This window comes from Leucoraja erinacea, chromosome 23 (genome assembly GCF_028641065.1).
Source record: "Leucoraja erinacea ecotype New England chromosome 23, Leri_hhj_1, whole genome shotgun sequence".
In the NCBI taxonomy this organism is placed as follows: domain Eukaryota; kingdom Metazoa; phylum Chordata; class Chondrichthyes; order Rajiformes; family Rajidae; genus Leucoraja; species Leucoraja erinaceus.
This window is the reverse complement of record NC_073399.1, coordinates 18,359,078-18,381,192: the sequence shown is the minus strand read 5'-3', so window position 1 is coordinate 18,381,192 and position 22,115 is coordinate 18,359,078. Positions and strand designations below refer to the sequence as shown.

The window sequence follows — 22,115 nt, the reverse complement described above, 5'->3', positions numbered from 1 at the left end:
CATAAAATGATTAGCGCACTAGGAAGCTAAAAATTGTGCCATGCATGTTGACACAAATTATATGGGTAGGAAAAGGGATGAGATCCTGCTACAAATGATTTTAGTAAGTTAAGCAAAAGGTTAAAAAGCAAGACTCCAGGGTAGTGATCTCCAGATTATTCCTGGTGCCACATTCTAGCGAGGTTAGGAACAGGAAGATAGGAGAGATGAATATGTGACGAAGGAGTTGGTGCATGCGGCAGGGATTTTGATTTTTGGACCATTGGGATCTATTCTGGGGCAGAGGTGACCTGTACAAGAGAGATGAGTTACACCTGAACCGATGGGGAACCAATATCCTGGCAGTCAGGTTTGCTGGTGCTGCACTGGGGGATTTAAACTAGATTGGCGAGGGCACGAGGGGAGGGGAGGAGGGGGAGTGGGTGGATGAGTGTCAGGATGCAATGCAGGACAGATGGGTGAGTGGCTGGAAGTAGGAATGGAGGGTGATGGAAGAAGGTTCAGTGCACAAAATAGGCAGGTTTGCATTTATTTTAATATGAGAGGTCTGGTGGTTAAGGTAGATGACAGTGGGGCGTGGATTGCTACATGCAACTTGGATATTGTAGCTGATATGGAAAACTAGCCAAGGGAAGGACAAAACTGGCAATGGTTCAATTGATTCTTTATTATGTGTACCAGGTACAGTGAAATACATGTTTTATGTTCCAGGATACAGTACTACAGGAGAGATCGAGGTGGAGGTAAAAATTGAGAGGTTGTTGTTTTATTGATTAAGGTGAATGCCACTGTAGTGGTCTGAGATGATAGTATTGATGGTTCATCGAGTGAGGCTCTATAGGTCTAGCTGAGAAATAAAAAGGGAATGATCACCTTGTTGGGAGCGTACTAGAGGCCCTCAATTAGTCAAGAAAAATTATAAGGACAAATATGCCAGGAGATTGCAGGCAACTGCAAGACTAATAAGGTTGTCATAGTAGGGGATTTTAACTTTACCAATATAGACTGGGACTGGGGTGGAATTTGTCAAATGTGTTCAGGAAAGTTTCCTCAGGCAATATGTAGAGGGCATAGCTTCATCTACTCTTAGGAAATTGGGAAAGGCAAGTGACTGAAATGTCGGGGTGAGCCTTTTGGGACCAGCGATCACTATTCTATTATTTTTTAAATAGGTATAGATAAAGACAGGGTGGGCCCATGAGATAAAATTCTAAATTGGTGCAAGGTCAGCTTGGTATTCGCCCAGAACTTGCTCAAGTTGATTGGCGTAGGTTGTTTGCAGGCAAATGAACGTCCAGAATGTGAGATGCTTTTAAAAGTATGATGACAAGTTAGGGCGTGCATGTTCCTGTTAGAGTGAAGAGCAAGGCAGGTGGGAGTAAGGAAGCTTAGATGACGAGATAAAATAAAGATCTGGTCAGGAAAAAGGAGGAGATGGGTACAGGCAGCTGCGATCGTGAATATCTATGGAGGAGTTGCAAACTGAGGGCCATACTTCAGAAGGGAACCAGGAGAGCAAATGGAGCAGGAGGTAGCTCTGGTAGATTATATCAAGGAATATCCAAAAATATTTTATTTACATTAGGTCTCGGCATAAGCTTTGGGGCGACCGTGTCTTTGCAGTTGCAGCTCCTAGACTGTGGAACATCATCCCCCTTCCCATCAGAACTGTCCCCTCCATCGACTCCTTTAAGTCAAGACTAAAATCTTATCTATACTCCCAAGCCTTTCCTGACGTCCACTGAGTGAGGGCAATATGTATATATGTATGTAGTCTGTTTGTTTATACTATTCTTATAACAAATGTAAAGCACTTTGGCCAACGAGAGTTGTTATTTTAAATGTGCTATATAAATAAATGTGACTTGACTTGACTTGACTACATTAAGGGAAACAAGCACCAAAGAAGTCATCTCTCTGTGGATCCGCAGGAGATGGGCAAGGTCATCGATGAGTATTTCTCCTGTTTTCACTGTGGAGAAAGACATGAGAACTGAAGAATTTGGGATAGTTAATAGAAATGTCATGAGGACAATCTGTATTGCGGTTAAGGAAGTGCTGAACGCCCTAAGGCGTATGAAGGTAGGTAAATCTTGCAGGCCTGATCAGGCCATGTCCAAGGACATTGGCAAGCAAGCGAAGAAGTTGCAGGCACCCTGGCTGAGATATGAATCATCATTAGATGCAGGTGAGGTGCAGGAAGACTGGAAGGTAGCTAATGTTGTGCTTATATTTAGGAAGGGTTGCAAGGAAAAGCCAGGCAACTAGACTATTGAGCTTAACATCTGTGGAAGACAAGTTATATTACCCAGAAGTGTTCTGAGGGATTATCTATGGCTGCCAACATTGGGTGAGAGTTGAGAGTAGAAATTGCGAGGGAGTTTAGCGACCAAGGAGAGGAGGGTGTGGGAGGGGGGGTCCCCCCTCCCATGGTAGGGAGCCTTTGCATTTTTCAACTTGGTGCATACTGTAGCGAGTCTTTTAACTTACACTCAAATGCAACATTTATGCTTCAAATTGGAATAGGTATGAATAAGGTTAGGCTAAATTACATTCCTAGTTACATTCCACAGTAGAGCCAGGCTCTGATCAACAAGTGCAGCACATGAATGACCTTAGTATATTCATGTATGGAAATCAGATTCTAATTCATGCTGTTATACATATATATAGAGAGAAACAAAAACAGAAACAAAGCAAGAGGAGTCAGACTTCCATCATTGTTCTGCACAAATAAATTAATCAACCTTACCCTTTGACTATAAAAACAAGACGAAAATAATGCCACATATTCAACCATATATGGTTCAATGAAATTAAGATATATATGTTAAACATATATATGGAAACAGGCCCTTCGGTCCACAAAGTCCACACCGACCAGCAATCTACCATACACCAGTTGTATCCTACATGCCAGGGTACAATTTACACATGCCTATTAACCTGCAAACCTGCACTTCTTTCGGATGTGGGAGAAACCAGAATATCCAGAGAAAACCATGTGGTCATAGGAAATGTACAAATACTGTACAGACAGCACCCGTAGTCAGGGTCAAATCTGGGTCTGTGGTGCTCTAAGGCAGCAACTCTACCGCTGCGCCACCGTGCCACACCATAACATTTTTTTTCTGTAATATATTTATTATGGTGTCACGTCAATAAAGATGAACAGATGATTCTGATTTCTGCCCTTAGTTGGATAACACACATCTCCAGTCATTGTGTTTCATGGCTGGTTTTCAACCTCTTCAGTCTGAATGTTTCGATCCGAAACATCACATATTCTTTCTCTCCAGAGATGCTGCCTGTCCTGCAGAGTTATTCCAGCTTTTAGTGTCTATCTTCAGTTTAAACCATCATCTGCAGTTCCTTCCTACACTCTTTGTTAAGCGAAACTATTCTCATAATATTATTCACCTCAACTAAGTATTTTCTTCACCTCCTTTGCTGCAGAGAATACAATCCCAGTTATCAAATCTTTCTTCAAAGTGAAAAAAATTCCAGCCCTGCCAATATGTACATGTATCGTACCTGAATACTCTACAGAGCAATTGCACCCTTTCTACAGTGTCATAGTCTTACAGCATGGAAACAGGCCCTTCATCCCAACTTGTCCATGCAGATCAAGATGCCCCATCTAAACTAGTCCCATTTATCTGCATTTGGCTCATATCCCTTTAAATCTTGTGTGTCCCAGTTTGTGTGTAGGGTTTGTGCTAGGTTGTGTGTGAGAGTGTGTCAGTGAAGCGGCGACAACACCCCGGAGTGAGCGGAGACTTGCCGATGTCTGGGGAGCATTTCCCTCTCTCTTCCTCCCCCCCTCCCCGCGAATGCGGGCCAGCCCAGGTGCTCTGTCCAGCTGGGGTCCGGGGGAGGTGAAGGTCAGTGACCCGGGAGTCCAGGGGAGGTGAGGGACAGTGACCCAGAGGTCGGGCATCGGAACGGAGCCTTAGCCCGAGATTCACCCCCATGGCTTCCGAGGCAGCACCAATGCCCCCACTCACCCGGCTTATCCAGGTGAGCATAGGAATGATGGAGCAGGTGGATGATGGTGTCCACAACACCCATCTTGGTTTGGTAAGTGAACTGCAGGGGGTCCAGGTAGGGTTTATCCTGGGGTTGCAGGTGAGTGAGACCAGCCTCTCCAGGGACTTCCGGGCAGGATATCTTTCACATCACAGGAACCCTCTCCAGGCTCAGGTTGAAGATATGCTGGAGTAGTGCGCACAACTGGCTGGCGTGCGCCTTGAGTACTCTAGGGCTGACACCATCCGGAACTGTGGCTTTGCCTGGGCGGAGTCTGCTCAGCTCTTTTTCCTCACCTTGATGGTCAGGTGCGACAAAGAAAGGGCAGAGGAAGTGGATCCGGGGGGGGGGGGGGGGTTCAGTTCCAGCTTCCCCCTGTAGTCTTCCTTGCCTTAGTCTCGCCTTCCGGTCTTTCTGCACCCGTTTCACATCCTCCCTGTCACCATTACTGTAGGCCCTCTTCTTGTTGAGAAGGGCCTTTATGTCACTGGTGACCCAGGGCTTGTTGGGGAAACAGTGTACAGTCTCCTCAGGGACAACGTTATCCACATATAACTTTATGTAGCTGGTAACACCATCCCTGAGGCCATCCACGTCCTCTCCATGGGGATTCAAGCCATAGATTCAAGTTCAAGTTCAAGTGAGTTTATTGTCATGTGTCCCTGTATAGGACAATGAAATTCTTGCTTTGCTTCAGCACACAGAACATAGCAGGCATTTACTACAAAACAGATACGTGTGTCCATATAGCATAATATAAATATATACACACATGAATAACTAAACTGATAAAGTGCAAATAACAGATAATGGGTTATTAATAATCAGAGTTTTGGCCGAGCCAGGTTTAATAGCCTGATGGCTGTGGGGAAGTAGCTATTCCTGAACCTGGTCATTGCAGTCTTCAGGCTCCTGTACCTTCTACCTGAAGGAAGCAGGGAGATGAGTGTGTGGCCAGGATGGTGTGGGTCTTTGATGATACTGCCAGCCTTTTTGAGGCAGCGACTGCGATAAATCCCCTCGATGGAAGAAAGGTCAGAGCCGATGATGGATTGGCAGTGTTTACAACTTTTTGTAGTCTTTTCCTCTCCAGGGCGCTCAAATTGCCAAACCATGCCATGATGCAACCAGTCAGCATGCTCTCTACTGTACACCTGTAGCAATTAGAGAGAGTCCTCCTTGACAAACCGACTCTCCGTAATCTTCTCGGGAAGTAGAGGCGCTGATGAGCCTTCTTGATAATTGAATTAGTGTTCTCGGACCAGGAAAGATCTTCAGAGATGTGCACCACCAGGAATTTGAAGCTCTTGGCCCTTTCAACCATCGACCCATTGATATAAATGGGGATGTGGGGCCCCGTCCTACTCCTTCCAAAGTCCACAATCAATTCCTTGGTTTTGCTGGTGTTGAGGGCCAGGTTATTGCGCTGGCACCATATGGACAGTTGCTCGATCTCTCTTCTATACTCTGACTCATCCCCATCAGTGATCCATCCCACGACGGTGGTGTCGTCAGCGAACTTGATGATGGAGTTCGCACTGTGACTGGCTACGCAGTCATGAGTATAGAGTAAGTACAGCAGGGGGCTGAGCACGCAGCCTTGAGGTGCTCCCGTGCCGATTGTTATCGAGGCTGACACATTTCCACCAATACGAACAGACTGTGGTCTGTGAATGAGGAAGTCGAGGATCCAATTGCAGAGGGATGAGCAGAGACCCAGTTCTTCGAGTTTGGTAACCCGCTTGGAGGGGATGATTGGGTTAAATGCCGAGCTGTAATCGATGAATAACAGCCTGACATATGTTTTTGTTGTCCAAGTGGTCCAGAGATGAGTGGAGGGCCAGCGAGATCGCATCAACCGTTGGTCTGTTGTGGCGGTAAGCGAACTGCAGTGGGTCCAGATTTTTGTCGAGGTAGGAGTTGATTTGCTCCATGATCAACCTCTCAAAGCACTTCATCACTACCTGCGTTAGTGCCACTGGTCGATAGTCATTGAGGCACGTCACCTTACTCTTCTTGGGCACTTCTTGATAATCTTCTTGATTAGTGAGATAGATCATCCATGATTGAATGTCGGAGAAGACCGAATTGCCTAATTCTGCTCTTGTCACATAACTTTATGATCATGATGTTACTGCCTCCGTTATCCGTGCTCACCCCATCCGAGCTCCATGGTGGCGGCTAGTTGTGCCGGCCCCGCTCCGCCTCTAGCTGTGGTTGCCCCCCCCCCCACCACATGTAAGAAGTACTAATAACACTGAGTCGTTGGACTTCATAATAAGTACTTTAATAAGAATACATACAGAGACCATAGCCGCAGGTTTTGTAGGCTCGAAGTCGTAGGTTAAACCAAAGATCATACTTAATCTGAAAGCATAGCTGCTGACATACCATCAGATGGCATAGTGGAAACCCAACATGGTTACGGATCGGGATCAAGGATCGGGCCAGACATGGATCAAATCAGCAATAATGATTAATCTACACCCCACCCCCCAATTGCTGCCCCGCCCCGATCCGTCACGGTTCACGGTAAAGATACTGGAGGAGCAATCTTTGGTTCACGGCGCCAGCTCGTTGTCCCGCCGCACCCCTTCCGTATCCATGGCGACTGCTGGATGCCCCGCCCCTTCTGCATCCACGGTGAGCGGTGTTTGCCCCGCCCACCCCCCGTATCCATGGTGACTGCCGGTTGCCCCACCTCTCTCTACAAGCCCCGCCCAGCCTCCCTGCGCGGCTCCGGCCCTTCTGTATCCATGGCGACTGCTGCTGCCCCACTCCCGCTCAGTCCCTTCCCTCAGCAAGGTGACTTCCCTTGTTGCCACGCCCCCACTCCCTGCGCTACACCGCCCCACCGTGTCGAAGATGACCTCTTGTTGCCCCGCCCCCCTGTGTCGAAGATGACCTCTTGTTGCCCCGCCCCCTGTGTCGAAGATGACCTCTAGTTGCCCCGCCCCCCACCGTGTCGAAGATGACCGCTTGGTATCTCGCCTCCCTCCTCGCTGCTCCTGCACTCTGCCACCCTCGACCCTCGCACCGCCCCCTGGTTGGCCTGTGCCGCCCGCTCACCACGGCGCGCACTCTTTTTTACTTTAATTGCTGGAGCAAGCAGCATCTCTGGAGAGAAGGAATGGAGTCAGAGTCTCGACCCGAAACGTCACCCATTCCTTCTCTCCAGAGATGCTGCCTGTCCCACTGCGCCACCGTGCCGCCCCTCGGGAGTTTATTGCATGAACCTGCCGCCGATAAGGCAAAGTATGCAGAAATCAACCCTGTTGCTAAACTCTTCTTAAAGTCTTTACATTTTAAATATACCGGGGATTGGATGATTGGCATTTAGTTGCAGACTGCCCAAGAAGCCGGGTTTTTACTGAATGGAAGGCCCGTCACTCAAACCCACCTCAAATCAGGCATGTCCCACTGTGATTGGTGGAGCCCGATGTCAGTCACAGCGGCCCCAGTTCCGGCGGCGTCCGGCGCTTCCGGGCGAGAAGGGAGGCGGGATCATGGTGGGCTATGACCCGCGGCCGCAGGACCAAGGACAGGGCCTCTCGTCCAGCAAGGCGGCCGTGGCGGGCTCGGCGGCCGGTCTCCTCACCCGGGTCTTCATCAACCCGCTGGACGTCCTCAAAATCCGCTTCCAGGTAGAATGGCGGCGGAAAAAGCTGTGCGTCGGGTAAATACCGGCCAGGGTGAATATTGGACATCTATTCCTGGTCGTGGGTCAATTCGGTTTCAATTCAATTCAATTCAATTCAGTTTTATTTGTCATATGTAATACAGGGTCAACGGTACAATGATATGTGTTTGACAAGACAACGGGTCACTTCAGCAATAATATAACAAGGATAAAATAAGATAAAAATGACATTGGTAAGGTAAATAGACAATAATAAAATCAACTTATAAGATGTGAAATGTGTTTATGAGTTCAGAAGCCTGATGGCCTGATGGTAAAAACTGTTCTTAAGTCTGGTGGTAAGTGCAGCCATGCTCCTGTATCGTCTGCCTGATGGTACAGTGTTGGGCACCTATTCCTGGTGGAGGGTGAGTGTTGGGCACCCATTCTGGGCGGTGGTTGAGTGTGACTGTTAGAAGGTGGGTGAACACTGGGCAACTATGCTGGACAGTGGGTGAGTATTGAGGAAATATTCGGGGTGGTGGTTGATATTGAGCAAATATTCGGGGTGGTGGTTGATATTGAACAAATATTCGGGGTGGTGGGTGAATATTGTGTAACTATTCCGGGTGGTGATGAATGTTGGGCAAATAATCTGGTTGGTGGGTAAATATTGGGCACCTATTCTGCTGGTGGATACTGGCAACTATGCTGGACGGTGGGTGAATTCACACAGAGAGTGGTGAGTCTCTGAAGGTAGTTGAGGCCAGTTCATTGGCTATATTTAAGATGGAGTTAGATGTGGCCCTTGTGGCTAAAGGGATCAGGAGGTATGGAGAGAAGGCAGGTACAGGATACTGAGTTGGATGATCAGCCATGATCATATTGAATGGCGGTGCAGGCTCGAAGGGCCGATGGGGCAACTATCCTGGGTGATGGATGACTACTGAGCAACTATGCCAGATGGTGTGCTAGCTATACTAGGTGGTGGGTAAATACCTGACGCCCACCCTGGATGATTGGACAACACCAGGTGACGGGTACATATGGGGCAACGATACCATACTGGTTGAGGCGGCTATATGTAGGTAACTATATGGGGTGGCTAGTAAATATCGGACAGCTGGTGAATATCTGGAGACCATATCATTGTGTGTGGCAGGTAAACTGCTGGACAAATACTTGGTAATAGGATGTTGAGTAAATATTGGGCAGAGGCTGGGTATTGGGTAACAGTGTCAGGATGCAGTAAATGCAAGGTGTCTAGATTCAGATTCGGATTCAATCTTTATTGTCATTGTGCAGTGTACAGTACAGAGACAATAAAATACAGTTAGCATCTCCCCAGAAGAGTGAACATAGAATATGAGCAATAAATATATATACGTGAATACAGTCGTAGTAGTGCAATTTTTCTGGGGGGGGGGAGTGTCGGGGGGGGGGGGGGGGGGGATTAACTGGCAATCACCGAGATACAGAGGTAAGTAATGTAACAGCTGCAAGGAAGAAGCTGTTCCTGGACCTGCTGGTCCGGCAACGGAGAGACCTGTAGCGCCTCCCGGATGGTAGGAGGGTAAACGGACTGTGGCTGGGGTGAGAGCAGTTCTTGACGATGCTGTGCGCCCTTCGCAGACATCGCTTGCTTTGGACAGACTCAATGGAGGGGAGTGAGGAACCGGTGATGCTTTGGGCAATTTTCACCACCCTCTGCAGTGCTTTCCGGTCGGAGACAGAGCAGTTGCCATACCATACTGTAATACAGTAGGTAAGGATGCTCGCGATGGTGCAGCGGTAGAAGTTCACCAGAATCTGAGGAGACAGATGGACCTTCTTTAGTCTCCTCAGGAAGAAGAGACGCTGGTGAGCCTTCTTGACCAGTGTTGAGGTATTGTGGGTCCAAGAGAGGTCATCGGAGATGTTGACCCCCCAGAAACCTGAAGCTGGAAACACGTTCCACCTCCATCCCGTTAATATGGATGGGGATGTGCGTGCCGCCCCTAGACCTTCTGAAGTCTACAATGAGCTCCTTGATCTTCTTGGAGTTAAGGGCCAGATTGTTGTCAGCGCACCATGCTGCTAGGAGTTGGACCTTCTCCCTATAGGCCGACTCATCGTTGTTGCTGATGAGGCCAATCACCGTTGTATCATCTGCATACTTGATGATGGTGTTAGTACCATGTACAGGTGTGCAGTCGTAGGTGAAGAGGGAGTAGAGAAGGGGGCTCAGCACACAGCAAGGTGAGGGTTGAAGAGGTGTGCTTGTCTAACCTAATAGACTGGGGTCTGTTGGTTAGAAATTCCAGTATCCAGTTGCAGAGGGAGGGGTCGATGCCCAGGTCGCTGAGTTTGGTGATCAGTTTTGAGGGTATAATGGTGTTGAATGCTGAGCTATAATCGATGAACAGCATTCTTACGTAGGTGTCTCTGTTGTCGAGGTGGGAGAGGGCGGAGTGAAGTGCCGTTGAGATGGCATCCTCCGTACTCCTGTTCTTGCGGTAGGAGAACTGATAGGGGTCCAGTGTGGGAGGTAGGCAGCCTTTGAGGTGTGCCAGGACCAGCCTCTCGAAGCACTTGGTGATGATGGGAGTAAGTGCAACTGGGCGGAAGTCGTTGAGGCTCGCCGCAGTGGAGTGTTTAGGCACCGGCACAATGGAGATGGTTTTAAGTCTACATCAATTAACTATACTGGGTAATGTGTAAATACCAAATACAGTCCAAATACAAGGGTGTGGGTAAATTTTAGGAAACTACTCTGCCTAGGGAAACAGTGGGGGCAACTATACTAGTCAATGGGTAAATATTGGGAAATTATGCTGTAAAATTGGTAAATAGTGAGAAACCAGCCATTAAATACTCAGAAGTTCTCTGGTCAGGAGGCAATAATGATACTGGGCAGTGGGGAAATACCAGGAGGTTGCTCTGGACAAATAATAGGTGACTGCATTGATCAGCATGTAAATATGTCGGACAAAAATATGGCAACTGTACCAGTAATTGGAAAACTGCCAAGTACTGGTTCAATATATCAAACAACAATGATTTGAATGCCCTTGATGTCTAGGCCTTCTACCGGAATTGTTTCTCAACTGTGCACACAAAACATTTGTGGCACCAGTCCGTAGTTGGTGCTAAAGAAACCCAGGCTTTCTTATTAGACTAATGCATGAGCAATGTTTTTATTTTTAACCGTTAATGTCGGCGATTCATGACACAGTGCATCATGAAGCCTTCAGCATTACTGCAGAAATAAAGTGTTACTCAGTTCTTTGTTGCCTTAAATCCAGATAGTTTCTCTTCCTTATGAAATGCAAGTGTAGGTAGACATCTACTGCCACCATAAGGCAGTCTTGCCTGTATGGAACTCTTATTAGCCTTATTGCCCATCTGGATGAGTTTGAGAAACTTGGGTGGGCAAGACGTTACTGCTTCATGGCCACAAATGCTGTCTCACCATTGTGTAATATATCATGGGATGAGAATCTTGGTGCATTTCTCAAACCAATCCTTACTAACGACAAAGATGGGTGGGCAGCTAGCATTTGCTCTAATGTCTCCAGTTGCTTGTGAAATAATTTCAAAAGACCAATTCTTTACAGGGGAATTACATTCTGATCTCTGAGAATATTCTTTTGGTTCACATCCTCTGCCCATTGGCTTAATGCATTTCCTATCATCGCCATGACTATGTTACTTTTCTGGCTACTATGTTTATCTAACCACTGGATCTGTTTGACTCAAGACCTTACTATTTTCCTTTTTAACCACTTCATTGCCATTTTTTGGTGATGATGTATATGAAATATTCATCAACATTGAGGTAGGTTTGCTATGCTGTACTGTTTTGCGTATAAACATGCAGGGACAGTGTGCTATGTGCAAAGTTGCACTGCTTTTGGGAGCTTTGCGAATAGTTTTTTCCCTTCCAGTGTACTGTGCATGCTGCTCGATGATATTCAAAACCATGAATAGCAAATCTATGAAGATTGAGATTTGAGTGCAAGTAGTTTAGAATACCAGTTAACTGTGCAGGGGAACTGGTATATAACCCAAATATAGGGCAATCGTACAGAGCAGCAGGTAAATACTGCTAATACCAGGTGACTATTTGAGGAGAGTCAACTGTGGTAGGTCAATATGAGTCTTATGAAGGGTTCTGACCCAAAATGTTGCTTGTCCTTTCTTCCACAGATGCCACCTAACCTACTGAGTTACTCCAGCACTTTGTGTTTTGCTCAAGGTTCCAAGTTCCTTGGCTCGTGATTTTTCTTCAATAGTTCTCATAGATTTCAAAACTGAAAATTGTGTTTGGGTGATTGATCTGCAGGAATTCCTTGAAGAAACAATGGCGAAAGCAGGCACCAATCATGTAATATAATGAATGTTCACTGATGTGGTTTTGTTTTCTCAGCTCCAGATCGAGCGCTTTTCACTGCTGGAGCCAAGGGCCAAGTATCTTGGCATTGCACAGGCCACTAACAGGATATTCAGAGAGGAGGGCCTGCGGGCTTTCTGGAAGGGTCATGTTCCAGCCCAGCTTTTGTCCATCTCTTATGGAGCTGTCCAGGTATGTCCCATCGCTTCATCAAACTCTTTTTCTAAGATCATCTTAATGTGTGGCAGAATATCACTAAGTAAATTGTAAATCCATGTGCCCATTGAACTGATGGTTAAGAGTGCTGGTGAACGGACACTGGTACTCATGACACCGTCACGTCACTGGAATGGTCAACCAGAATGCGGAGGACTACATTTTTTTAGTTTGAAATTTGGACGATTCACTCCAGTTTAATTTTGATATCCTCTGTGTCAAGATGTCACTGATTAAATCACTGGCATGTCTTTACTGAGAGAATGCTGGTGTTTTCTGAAATGCTGATTTGCCCTCTCAAATAGATGTACAGAGTTCCACAGACCTAGTTTGAAGAAGTGCAGAACTGCTCAATCCAGGCCTGTTTTTAACCGCCAGATATAAAATAATGGTTTCTTCATTCTCAATTTGCCTTTTGTGTGATTCCTCAGTGTGTGAATTGACTATTATCTTTGACTACAAACAGTGCTTCATAGACTGCAAGGTGTTTTGGGTGTCATGAAAGGACAATTTGTATATGCAAGTCTCTTTAAAATTTCTGATCTACTTTGTTGCAAGATGTTTGACCAAATTTCCTCCCTTTTCCCCCCCAGTTTGCAAGTTTTGAGTTTCTAACAAAATTTGCCCACAATGCCATGTTGTACGATGCGAGGAATCCCATAGTGCACTTTGTTTGTGGAGGCCTGGCGGCCTGCACTGCCACGGTTACCTTGCAGCCTATGGACACACTCCGTACCCGATTTGTGGCTCAGGGAGAACCCAAGGTAAGATTTGACGCTAAAGCATGTGGCCTTGTGTTTTAGGCTCCATCGGGGTATTGGGGAACTGCAGTTGGGTAACATTGAAGCAGCAGGCTTCCTGAGTGGTGGCAGAGTTGTGGTTTAATGGTTTCATTATTGTCACGTGCAGAGCGATAGTGAAAAACTTGTTCTGCCATGCTATCCAGTCAAACACAAGTACAGTCGATTTATTCTGGAACAACAGGCAGAGTGTTACCAGGTTCTGGCGCCATCTTGCAACTTCCAAATCTCTGATAAGTCAAATCTTGGCCCAAGGAGATAGGTAATTTCTTATTTTCTCACTGTAAGGTCCCGTGTCATGACAACACTGGATTGCTGAAGTAGGGGGCAAAATATTAGTCATATTGTCACCATTTACTAATCTGCACCCAAAGCTTTCGAATGAATTTGGAGTGAAGCATTAATTTTTCTCTGACACTGTCCTTTAATCCCCAGTAATGAAGGTAGTGAGTGGGAAGGGTGGGGACAGACTATGACTTCTGAAGATAAGCATGCTTCTACTTGATGTACAGAAGAAACATGGATTTTGCCATGGGCAATGTGTGTGGGCTATATTTTGCCTGGATTAATTTGTATTGCAGGTTTACAGGAATCTTTGGCATGCAGTGATCACAATGTTCAGAAGAGAAGGCCCCCTGTCATATTATCGTGGCCTCACTCCCTCCATTATAGCTGTTTTCCCATATGCGGGGCTCCAGTTTGCCTCGTACAACATCTTTCACCGTATCTCCAAATGGGCCAACATCAGCTCGGGTGAGTGAATGGAATGAGAAATCTCTTAGATACACAAACCAAATAGGACTGAAAGATTTCTGGTGCGCAATTTGTAACCTTAAGGGAAGTAGCGGTGGGGTGCGTTGTTCAGAGAGAATTAACAATAGAAGACGGACACTTGGCTGTTGTCAGTGCAGTGATTTCCAGAGCAGCATCAGAAGAGGACACACTCAAAACCACCCTTGCATGGGTGCACCTCACAATTCCTCTGCTGTGTATATTGAAACATAATTTGGTGCAATGCCTTATGTGATGCTGTCCATTCAAGTTTATATTAGACCTGGGCTAATTTTTCAGAGCTTCTGTCATTCAAGCTCAATAAATTCACTCTGGTCCATCTCAACATCTGCCTAGAGCATTTGTCACTCCTAGACCCCTTCTAGTTCTCCCTTCAACAAGCTCCTGATCATAGCTCTACCTTTTACCTCAGTGGGTTTCCTACTGTGATCTCCACTCCATTATTGGTGTTCAAAGTCCCGAGTCTTGTTCATAGTCCTTAGCCATAGTCTCTGCCCTTTTTGGGAGTTTTTCTTTTCCATCTCTCCAGTTGCCTGACTCTCATCACACCAGAAAGTATCCAATTCTGCACTATGACTTAATACATCATGGTTTTGTATTCTCCATACCAGTCCTTTATGTCAACTAGAAGCAAATCAGAAAAAAGGGTCCCATTTAAAAAAAACATTTTGTCATTTCTATGGTGTGGTAGCTAAGTTGCCATTGGCAATTCTTTTAACCCAGAATTAAGACTACCTATGCCTCTAGTGAAGCCGGCACAAGGCTTCTATGCTAGTTGATTGAGGTTGCAAATGTTCCACGTGAGAAAATAGAGCAAGAAGTATTGGCCCTTCTCAACAGCTCTCTTTAGCGAGTTTGGATAGTGATTTTATTTTTTGAGTCCCAAAATCTCAACCAACAATGCACATTTGAAAGTTACACAAAAAAGTGAGAAACTGGGGTGCAGCAGCATCTATGGAGCGAAGGAAATAGGCAACGTTTCGGGCCGAAACCCTTCTTCAGACTGGACATTTGAAATGTTGTTTGACTGGCAACAAACTTGCAAACAACAAGATCTCATAGACAGCAACGCAACAATGACCAGCATGCACGCCTGCTTTTGTTGCTTTGAGAGAGCAATAATCTGGATACAGTGGATATCTCCCCAGTGATACAAATAATGATATTGTATCTTTTTATTACAATTCCCAGGTTCATTCTGCCATTTAGTTTCCTGTTTCCCTGTTTCTCCTCAGATGGCCCCAACACCTGCAGTATGACACTGGAATATTAGCAGATTTTTTTTCTTAAAATCGGCACGGTGGTGCAGCAGTAGAGTTGCTGTCTTACAACGCCAGAGACCCAGGGCCCATCCTGACCAAGGGTGCTGTATGTACGGAGTTTGTACGTTCGCCCTGTGGGTTTTCTCCTGGTGCTCTGGTGTCTTCCCACACTCCAAAGATGCACAGGTTTGTAGGTTAATTGGCTTTGGTTAAAATTGTCCCTAGTGTGTAGGATAGTGTTAGTGTAACGGGGATCGCTGGTCAGCGTGGACTTAATGGCCGAATGGCCTGTTTCCGCACTGTATCTCTAAACTAAACTAGACTAATCTCTAGAATGGGATGTAATGAGAGTGCAACTGAGAACTCGCACTTAAAGTACAAACAAGGAATATTATTCTGACCCTATTTTTCCTTTTTATAAGGTAACATGCATAATCTGGCATGTGGAAGCTGTGCAGGGATCATCAGTAAAACTCTTACTTATCCTCTTGACCTTCTTAAGAAGAGAATGCAAGTGGATGGCTTTCAGAAGGCACGAATCTCCTTTGGACAGGTGAGGGTTTGCAGACCCATGCTTTGAGTTCTGTGTGTACATGTCCTGTGGTTTGGGGATATTGGTCATTCCACTCGGTTACCAGGTCAGGGTGCAGTTGTGCCCATTGCTGCACATCATCTGTCTTCAGTTTGCTCAGGTATTTGTTCTCAGTGTAGGATCTACCACAGGGTTAGTACCGTCACTGTTTCACTGAGTATAGAAGCTGGGATATAATGTTAAAATTGTACAAGGCATTGGTGAGATCAAATCTGGAGTATGGTGTACAATTTTGGTCGCCCAATTATAGGAAGGATGTCAACAAAATAGAGAGAGTACAGAGGAGATTTATTGCAAATATCATTGCAGAGCTTATATAAGTTCCTTGGCATCTATCCTGAACCTGGCAAGGAAGAGGAAGTATCTGCTGAGGCTTGATACCACAGTGATCCCTAGTTGAAAGTGAGAGGGTGATTGGGCTCCCATCTCAGTGGCCATATAATTCTAGGCTGCGCCCAAAAGGATTGACAGCAGTGGATGTACCGCACCTATGGAACTAGTGTGCTGGTGCCGAAACATGAAAAGCACAGTTTCATAACGTATCTCCGTGTTGTACAAGGGGGTTGGATTGGCCAAGGACGGAAAGCGGCATGGGCATGGGGATAGTGTTGGATGACTGGCAGTAGGTTCAGAGTACCAGTATTATCCCCTTGTGGTTTGTGTGTTTCAGGTGCAGACCTACAAAGGGTTCCTGGACTGTGTGTTCCAGGTGGCTCGGGGTGAGGGGCTGAGAGGATTCTACAAGGGCTTGTCGCCCAGCATGCTGAAAGCTGCCTTTTCCACTGGACTTGTATTTTTCTGGTACGAACTCTTCTGCAATATCCTGAATGACCACAAACAGAGGGCAAACTCTGGACATCAGCAGCAACAGAGCAAAGATCTTAATCGCAAGCAATGATATTCAACCATTGCCATACTAATCGTCTAGCCTAAGCCCGCCTCTGGTTTCTGCTTTGTGTGCTGGCAAATGAGTACACGGCTCTTGGGAGTCATCAGGAAGCGCTGTGTTTCCCTAGGATTGCATCTGATGCACAGTGCACTACCACCCTTTGATCAGAACTGGGCAGAGCTGACTGTACTGCCTGCTGCTGTGTGTGTAAAGTGTGCACCCACTGAGGATCCCTGCACTTTCAGTAGTTGCTTAACATAGTGAGGTTAACATGCCATTGCTTTAGTTTATATTCGTATTAATGTTTAATATTTATTTTTCTAAGGTGATGCACTTATTTATCAATCTGTCATTTATCAACCCCTTGGGAGTATCACACCAAGTAGTGTACAATTTCTCTCTGGGTCAATGCTATTTGGAGAATTTTCACTGGAGTAGGTCTGTGGGATTAGCCAAAGATACAGAAGGATTTGACATTGCAGTGTGCGATTGTATGTTTGTCATGTTGTAATGGAAATGCTCACACTGCTACTTGCAAATCACAAGCGGTTGCAATTTCCAGATCTACACATTGGGCTTGGATGGACCAAGCTCTGGTGTGCTCTCTACAGCTTACTGACCTGCTAAATGGTACACATCAGTGGTATGTGGATGTGATGCAGGGGGCTGAGTGCAACAATCAGCAGCTTCAAGGCACAGGAGGAGAAAAGATGTTTGAGGTGAATGCTAAATCTGTGCGGTGTCTGGTGTGACTTCGAACCGTCCATGATTTATACCTCAGTATTTATACTCGCAATATTCATGTATTTTTAATAAAAAAACAACAAAGGTTCTGTTTGAATGTGTCTGTTTAATTGCAGTCTGAGAAATAAGTTGTGTTCTGCACAGAATGACCCCAAGCACAAGATGAGTGATATGAATTTGATTACATCGGCAGAATAGGGCAAACTCCCTGCTTTTCAAACTGTCCCTGGGATTGTTAATGTTAATACAGGCTCCCAATACAGACAGTAGAAGGCACAGTTTAACACTTGCCCACTAGACCCTATTCTTGATGGTTCAAAGCTCACTCCCGCACTTGTTCTGCCTTGACTGTCAGTTTGGGATTATGTACTCCATTCTGAACTCGATTATGAATCTTTAACTGCCAGATTTGTTGCAACAATGCTTTTTCTCCTCTTCCCTCGTTCCCTCACCAAACTATAACTGACTTAAATCAGATCAGCAGTGTCCCTGTCTCCTTACTTTCCATTATAGGTTTGTCCCAGTTTATGAACACCCTACTTATGTATAGCCAGAGCTTGAAATTAACGGTTGCCCGGGTGCCACTGACCACTTAAAGCACCGCCGGGCAACCTAAACACCGAGTCATTTTGCCCGGCTTGGAAACCTGATACTGGTTTGTACCGAAGACAGACACAAAAAACTGGAGTAACTCCGCTGGTCAGGCAGCATCTCTGGAGAAAAGGAATGTGACGTTTTATGTCGGCGGTGACGGCTGCATTGCGTGGGAAAAATACTAGGTGCGGGGTGAGGAAGGGTCGGAGCGAATGGCGGGCCCCGAAGAGTGGCTCCATCTCCTCCTCCTCCCGCCCGCCCTGATAGCGGCCGCTGCTTGCAAACCCGCTAACGATGCTTTCAATACAAACCCTCCCGCACGCCGAGGCAGTGTTCGATTGTCATTGCTGCCGTTGACACGTTATCACAGAATTCATTTTAACGGCAGATCAATGCTCTTAATATGGAGTATCAGTACTGTAGTTATTTAATGAGCAACATTTACAACTATACGTACACATATATGTTACCATGGTCCAGGATTTATTGACACTGGTTAATCATACGCTGAATAATCCAACCACATTTTTGTTTGGAAGTGGAAAGAACTAATAGAAATTGCATTAATTGCAATGTGTAAAAAGAGTTGAGATACTGTCTTATAATTTTGCTGCATGTCATTGTGGGATATATCATGTCTTGATTGGTGAATATGTTTAGTTTGTGACTTTATTTGAAGCAGAAATAATATGTGAATGCTTCATTGAGTATAATTCCGACTGGTAACTACGCACTTCGCCGAGCTCATTATTGCACGCGTCATGCAAGCCATCTTAAATGACCACCTAAACTGTCATTTGGCAACCTAAAAAGCTGCCAAGGTTGCCCGGCTGGCAACAGGGAAAAAAAGTTAAGCGAGAGCCCTGATAGCCCATGCCTACAATCAAGCGCTTGGGAGACCTCTGGATCACTGGAGGTCTTCCGTCCCACTGGGCACTGCAGAGGCTGGAGTGCATCTGGGACAGCTTGGAATGGATTTTATTCTAAAATTGTTGTAAGCATTGTAAATAAACATTATTTGTCAGGGCTTTGCAGGCACGGGCCACAACTCATGGCTTTCCTGCCAATGCACACACATATGCTAAAATTTGTGTTAAAACCCTACCAACTATTGAAAAAAGTGTTGGAAATCTCCTGTGTAAATAGGGAAGATTTGTCTGCAGCTGATGACTGCAACAGGATTCCTGGCTGATTATTCCCACGATCTGGGTCACAGCAGAGAAACCCTCACTGTTGCCTCAGGCTGATATCTGCCAGCCAAGCACGGAATGAAACAATTTTATATTGGCTTTGCATTTAAATCCCTATCACAGCTTGAATCTACATAATCTGGCATAACCTGCTGATTTAACAAATTGGATATTTGAGTCAATTCAAGCAGTGAAGTGAACAGTCTAACATATGTTGAAGGCCACTAATCTCTGCACTGACTCTCCTGGTACATAGAACACAGGACAGGAACAGGCCCTTTGCCACAATGCCTATGCCAAACATGATGCCAAGTTAAATTAATCTCCCCTGCCTGCACATGATCCATAACCCTCCATTCCCTGCACATCCATATGCCTATCCAAAAGCCGCATATGCTGACACCACCTCTATCTGCTTCCACTGTTACTCCAGACAATGCATTCCAGGCACCCACCGCTTCCTATGTAAAAAAACTTGCCCCATAAATCTCCTTTAAACTTTCCCGCTCTGTCCAAAAAACTATACTCTCATTTCCACCCCTAGAAAAATATTCTGACTATCTATCCTAACTATCCTCTCATAATTTCATATACTATCAGGTTTCCCCTCAACCATTGACGCTCCATAGAAAAAACAATCCAAGTTTCTCCTTTTCATCTCTAGTCTTTGCACCCCCCCCAATTACCCTGAACCAGGGTCCTGACCTGAAATGTCACCTATCCATTCTCTCCAAAGAAGCTGCCTGACCTGCTGCATTACTCCAGAACATTGTTTTCCCCAAGTTTGTCCGACCTTACAGTCAATTGTACTTTATTTGTCACATGTACCGAGGTGTAGTGAAATTCACTTTGTATACAGTTCAGTACAAGTTCTTAGCTACACCTTAGATAAGCATCTCAGATACAGTACAAGTGTATGGCAGTAGTACACCGAGGCAGTATACAGAATCGCCAGTTTGGCACCATTTTCAAGTCCCAGTTGAAAGTACAGGGCTTTTCACCTAACCATGACGGCCCGTTGTCCTGGCAGTGTTGCAGTGTCGTCCTGGCCAAGCGTAGCTGTGGTGTCCTTCTCCGCTGTTAGCCACGTGCGGTCCATGCCTCTCCACTCGGCCTCTTAGAGCGGGGCCTGGTCCAGCCAACTAGCAGGCTGTGGCAGGGCCTCCAGTGGCCAACTCTCCCGTCGAGGCAGTGCACTGTCTCCCGCAGATTGTCTGCTTACCGGCCTTCCATCCAACTCCTTCCAGTCTAGGCGGGCGAGCCGGGCCTCCCGCAGATGGGCTGCAACACGGGTCCTCTGTCGGTGGAGGGAGAGCTGGGCCTGCCAGGCGGGTCCTCCATCCACGGCTTATAGCTAATTCCTTATAGTTAATAACCTTAAATCCAGGCAGCATTTTGGCAAACCTCTTCTGTATCTTCTCCAAAACCTCCTCATCTTTTCTGTAATGCAATGCACAGAAGCCCACACAATCCTCCAAATGCGGCTTAATCAAAGTTTTATGATGCTGCAACATGACTTCTTGACATATACTCAATGCCCTGTGACTGATGAAGGCAAGCATACTACATGCCTTCATTACCACTTTATCTAATTGCGTTGCCACTTTCAGGAACCTATGGACTTGGACCCCAAGATTCTTCTGTATATCAATGACATTAGAGGCCTTGCCATTAACTATATACTTTCCCCTTACATTCGACCTCCCAAACACCTCACACTCACTTGGAATAAACTCCATTTGCTCTGCCCATATCTGTAACTGTACTGTATATCCTGCCGTATCCTTTGAAAGCCTTCCTCACTGTCAATTTTGGTGTTGTCTTTTCCAATAGAAATTAGGCACAAAATGCTGGAGTAACTGAGCATGTCTGGAGAAAAGGAATAGGTGACATTTTGGGTTAAGATCTTTTCTCCAGAGGTACTGCCTGACCCGCAGAGTTATTCCAGCATTTTGTGTCTATCTTAAGTATAAATCAGCATCTGCAGTTCCTTCCAAGACACTTTTCTAACCGGTTCCTCACAGATTTTTGAGAATCTTGAGAATGTGATAAAATCTCGGTGAAGGCAGATATCAAAGATGAAATTCGTGATGGCCTTCCATGTGCCAATGCAGCTGGTCAATTAAGAACATCAAGACTTCATTCGTGCTCATGGTCTACTGGGCAGTAGTGACCCCTGCCCTCCTTTGTGCTTCTAAGAGCTGGACTAACTGCAGCAGGCATCTCAAGGCACTGGAGAGATACCATCAACGATCCCTCTGGTTCTACATTTCACTCCCCACCTTCCTTTCTTATCAGATTCCACCATCTGCTGTCCTTCCTCCTCACCACTTGGCACCTCCACCCATGGTTACCATCTCCATCTTTCTCCTCCCTACCTAACTCATCTACCAATCATCCCTTCAACTGGATCCATCTACTACTTGCCAGCTCTTGGCTCACTCCTTCCTCCCATCTTTTTTTATCAGCCATCCCCTCTCATCTCCGTATCTTGAAGTCAACCGGATGGGCTCGCGGTGGATGCTGGAGGTCGTTCGAGGATGTGCCGCCAAGTGAACAAAGAGGGTCCTGGCATGGGGGGGGTGGGGGAGCGCCAAGAACAAAGAAGGACCATTGGGCAACATTGAACGCTTTGTAGGTGCCCTATAAATGGCGACTCTTTGCATTCTTTGTGAATGTTATGCAAAACAACGAATGTCACTGTGACATGTAACCTGTGATAACAAAGTATCATATAGCATTCGTTCATTCAAGACGGGTCCCGACCTGAAATTTCCTCTGCCCATTTCCACAGATCCTGCCCGACCCATTGAGTTCCTCCTATAGTTTGTTTGTTGCTCAAGATTCAACCATCTGCAGCCCCTTACGTCTTCAGCAAGAGAACCCCTCTGGTTCACTAATGCCTTCTGGCGTGAATATCCGCTGTCCTAAGCAATCCAGCCAACCTGTAACTGCAGGTCTTGCCTGTAAATAACCCAGCAAGCCACTCAATTCAAGGGCATTAGGGGGCACGTAA

The 22,115-nt window shown here is 46.0% G+C and overlaps 1 protein-coding gene across 2 annotated transcripts; it reads left to right on the top strand.

Annotated features, from left to right (window-relative positions):
- The first annotated feature begins 7,495 nt into the window (after positions 1-7,495).
- slc25a19 (solute carrier family 25 member 19) lies at positions 7,496-17,402 on the top strand. 2 transcript variants are annotated; one of them, XM_055653995.1, is made up of 6 exons: positions 7,496-7,673; positions 12,057-12,212; positions 12,830-13,000; positions 13,618-13,789; positions 15,513-15,643; positions 16,353-17,402. In XM_055653995.1, exons 1-6 carry the CDS (start codon positions 7,536-7,538, stop codon positions 16,578-16,580), a joined length of 996 nt encoding a protein of 331 aa, XP_055509970.1. In that variant the 5' UTR covers positions 7,496-7,535; the 3' UTR covers positions 16,581-17,402. The 2 variants fall into 2 exon arrangements, with proteins under 2 accessions (XP_055509970.1, XP_055509971.1); XM_055653996.1 differs by having other exon boundaries at positions 7,587-7,705.
- The last annotated feature ends 4,713 nt before the right edge of the window (positions 17,403-22,115 follow it).

Bases quoted from the DNA above. Each gene is read 5' to 3' on its own strand.
- slc25a19 (XM_055653995.1), top strand. From the start codon at position 7,536: ATGGTGGGCTATGACCCGCGGCCGCAGGACCAAGGACAGGGCCTCTCG. The intron at 7,674-12,056 runs GTAGAATGGCGG...TTGTTTTCTCAG, and splicing joins TCCTCAAAATCCGCTTCCAG to CTCCAGATCGAGCGCTTTTC. The intron at 15,644-16,352 runs GTGAGGGTTTGC...TGTGTGTTTCAG, and splicing joins CACGAATCTCCTTTGGACAG to GTGCAGACCTACAAAGGGTT.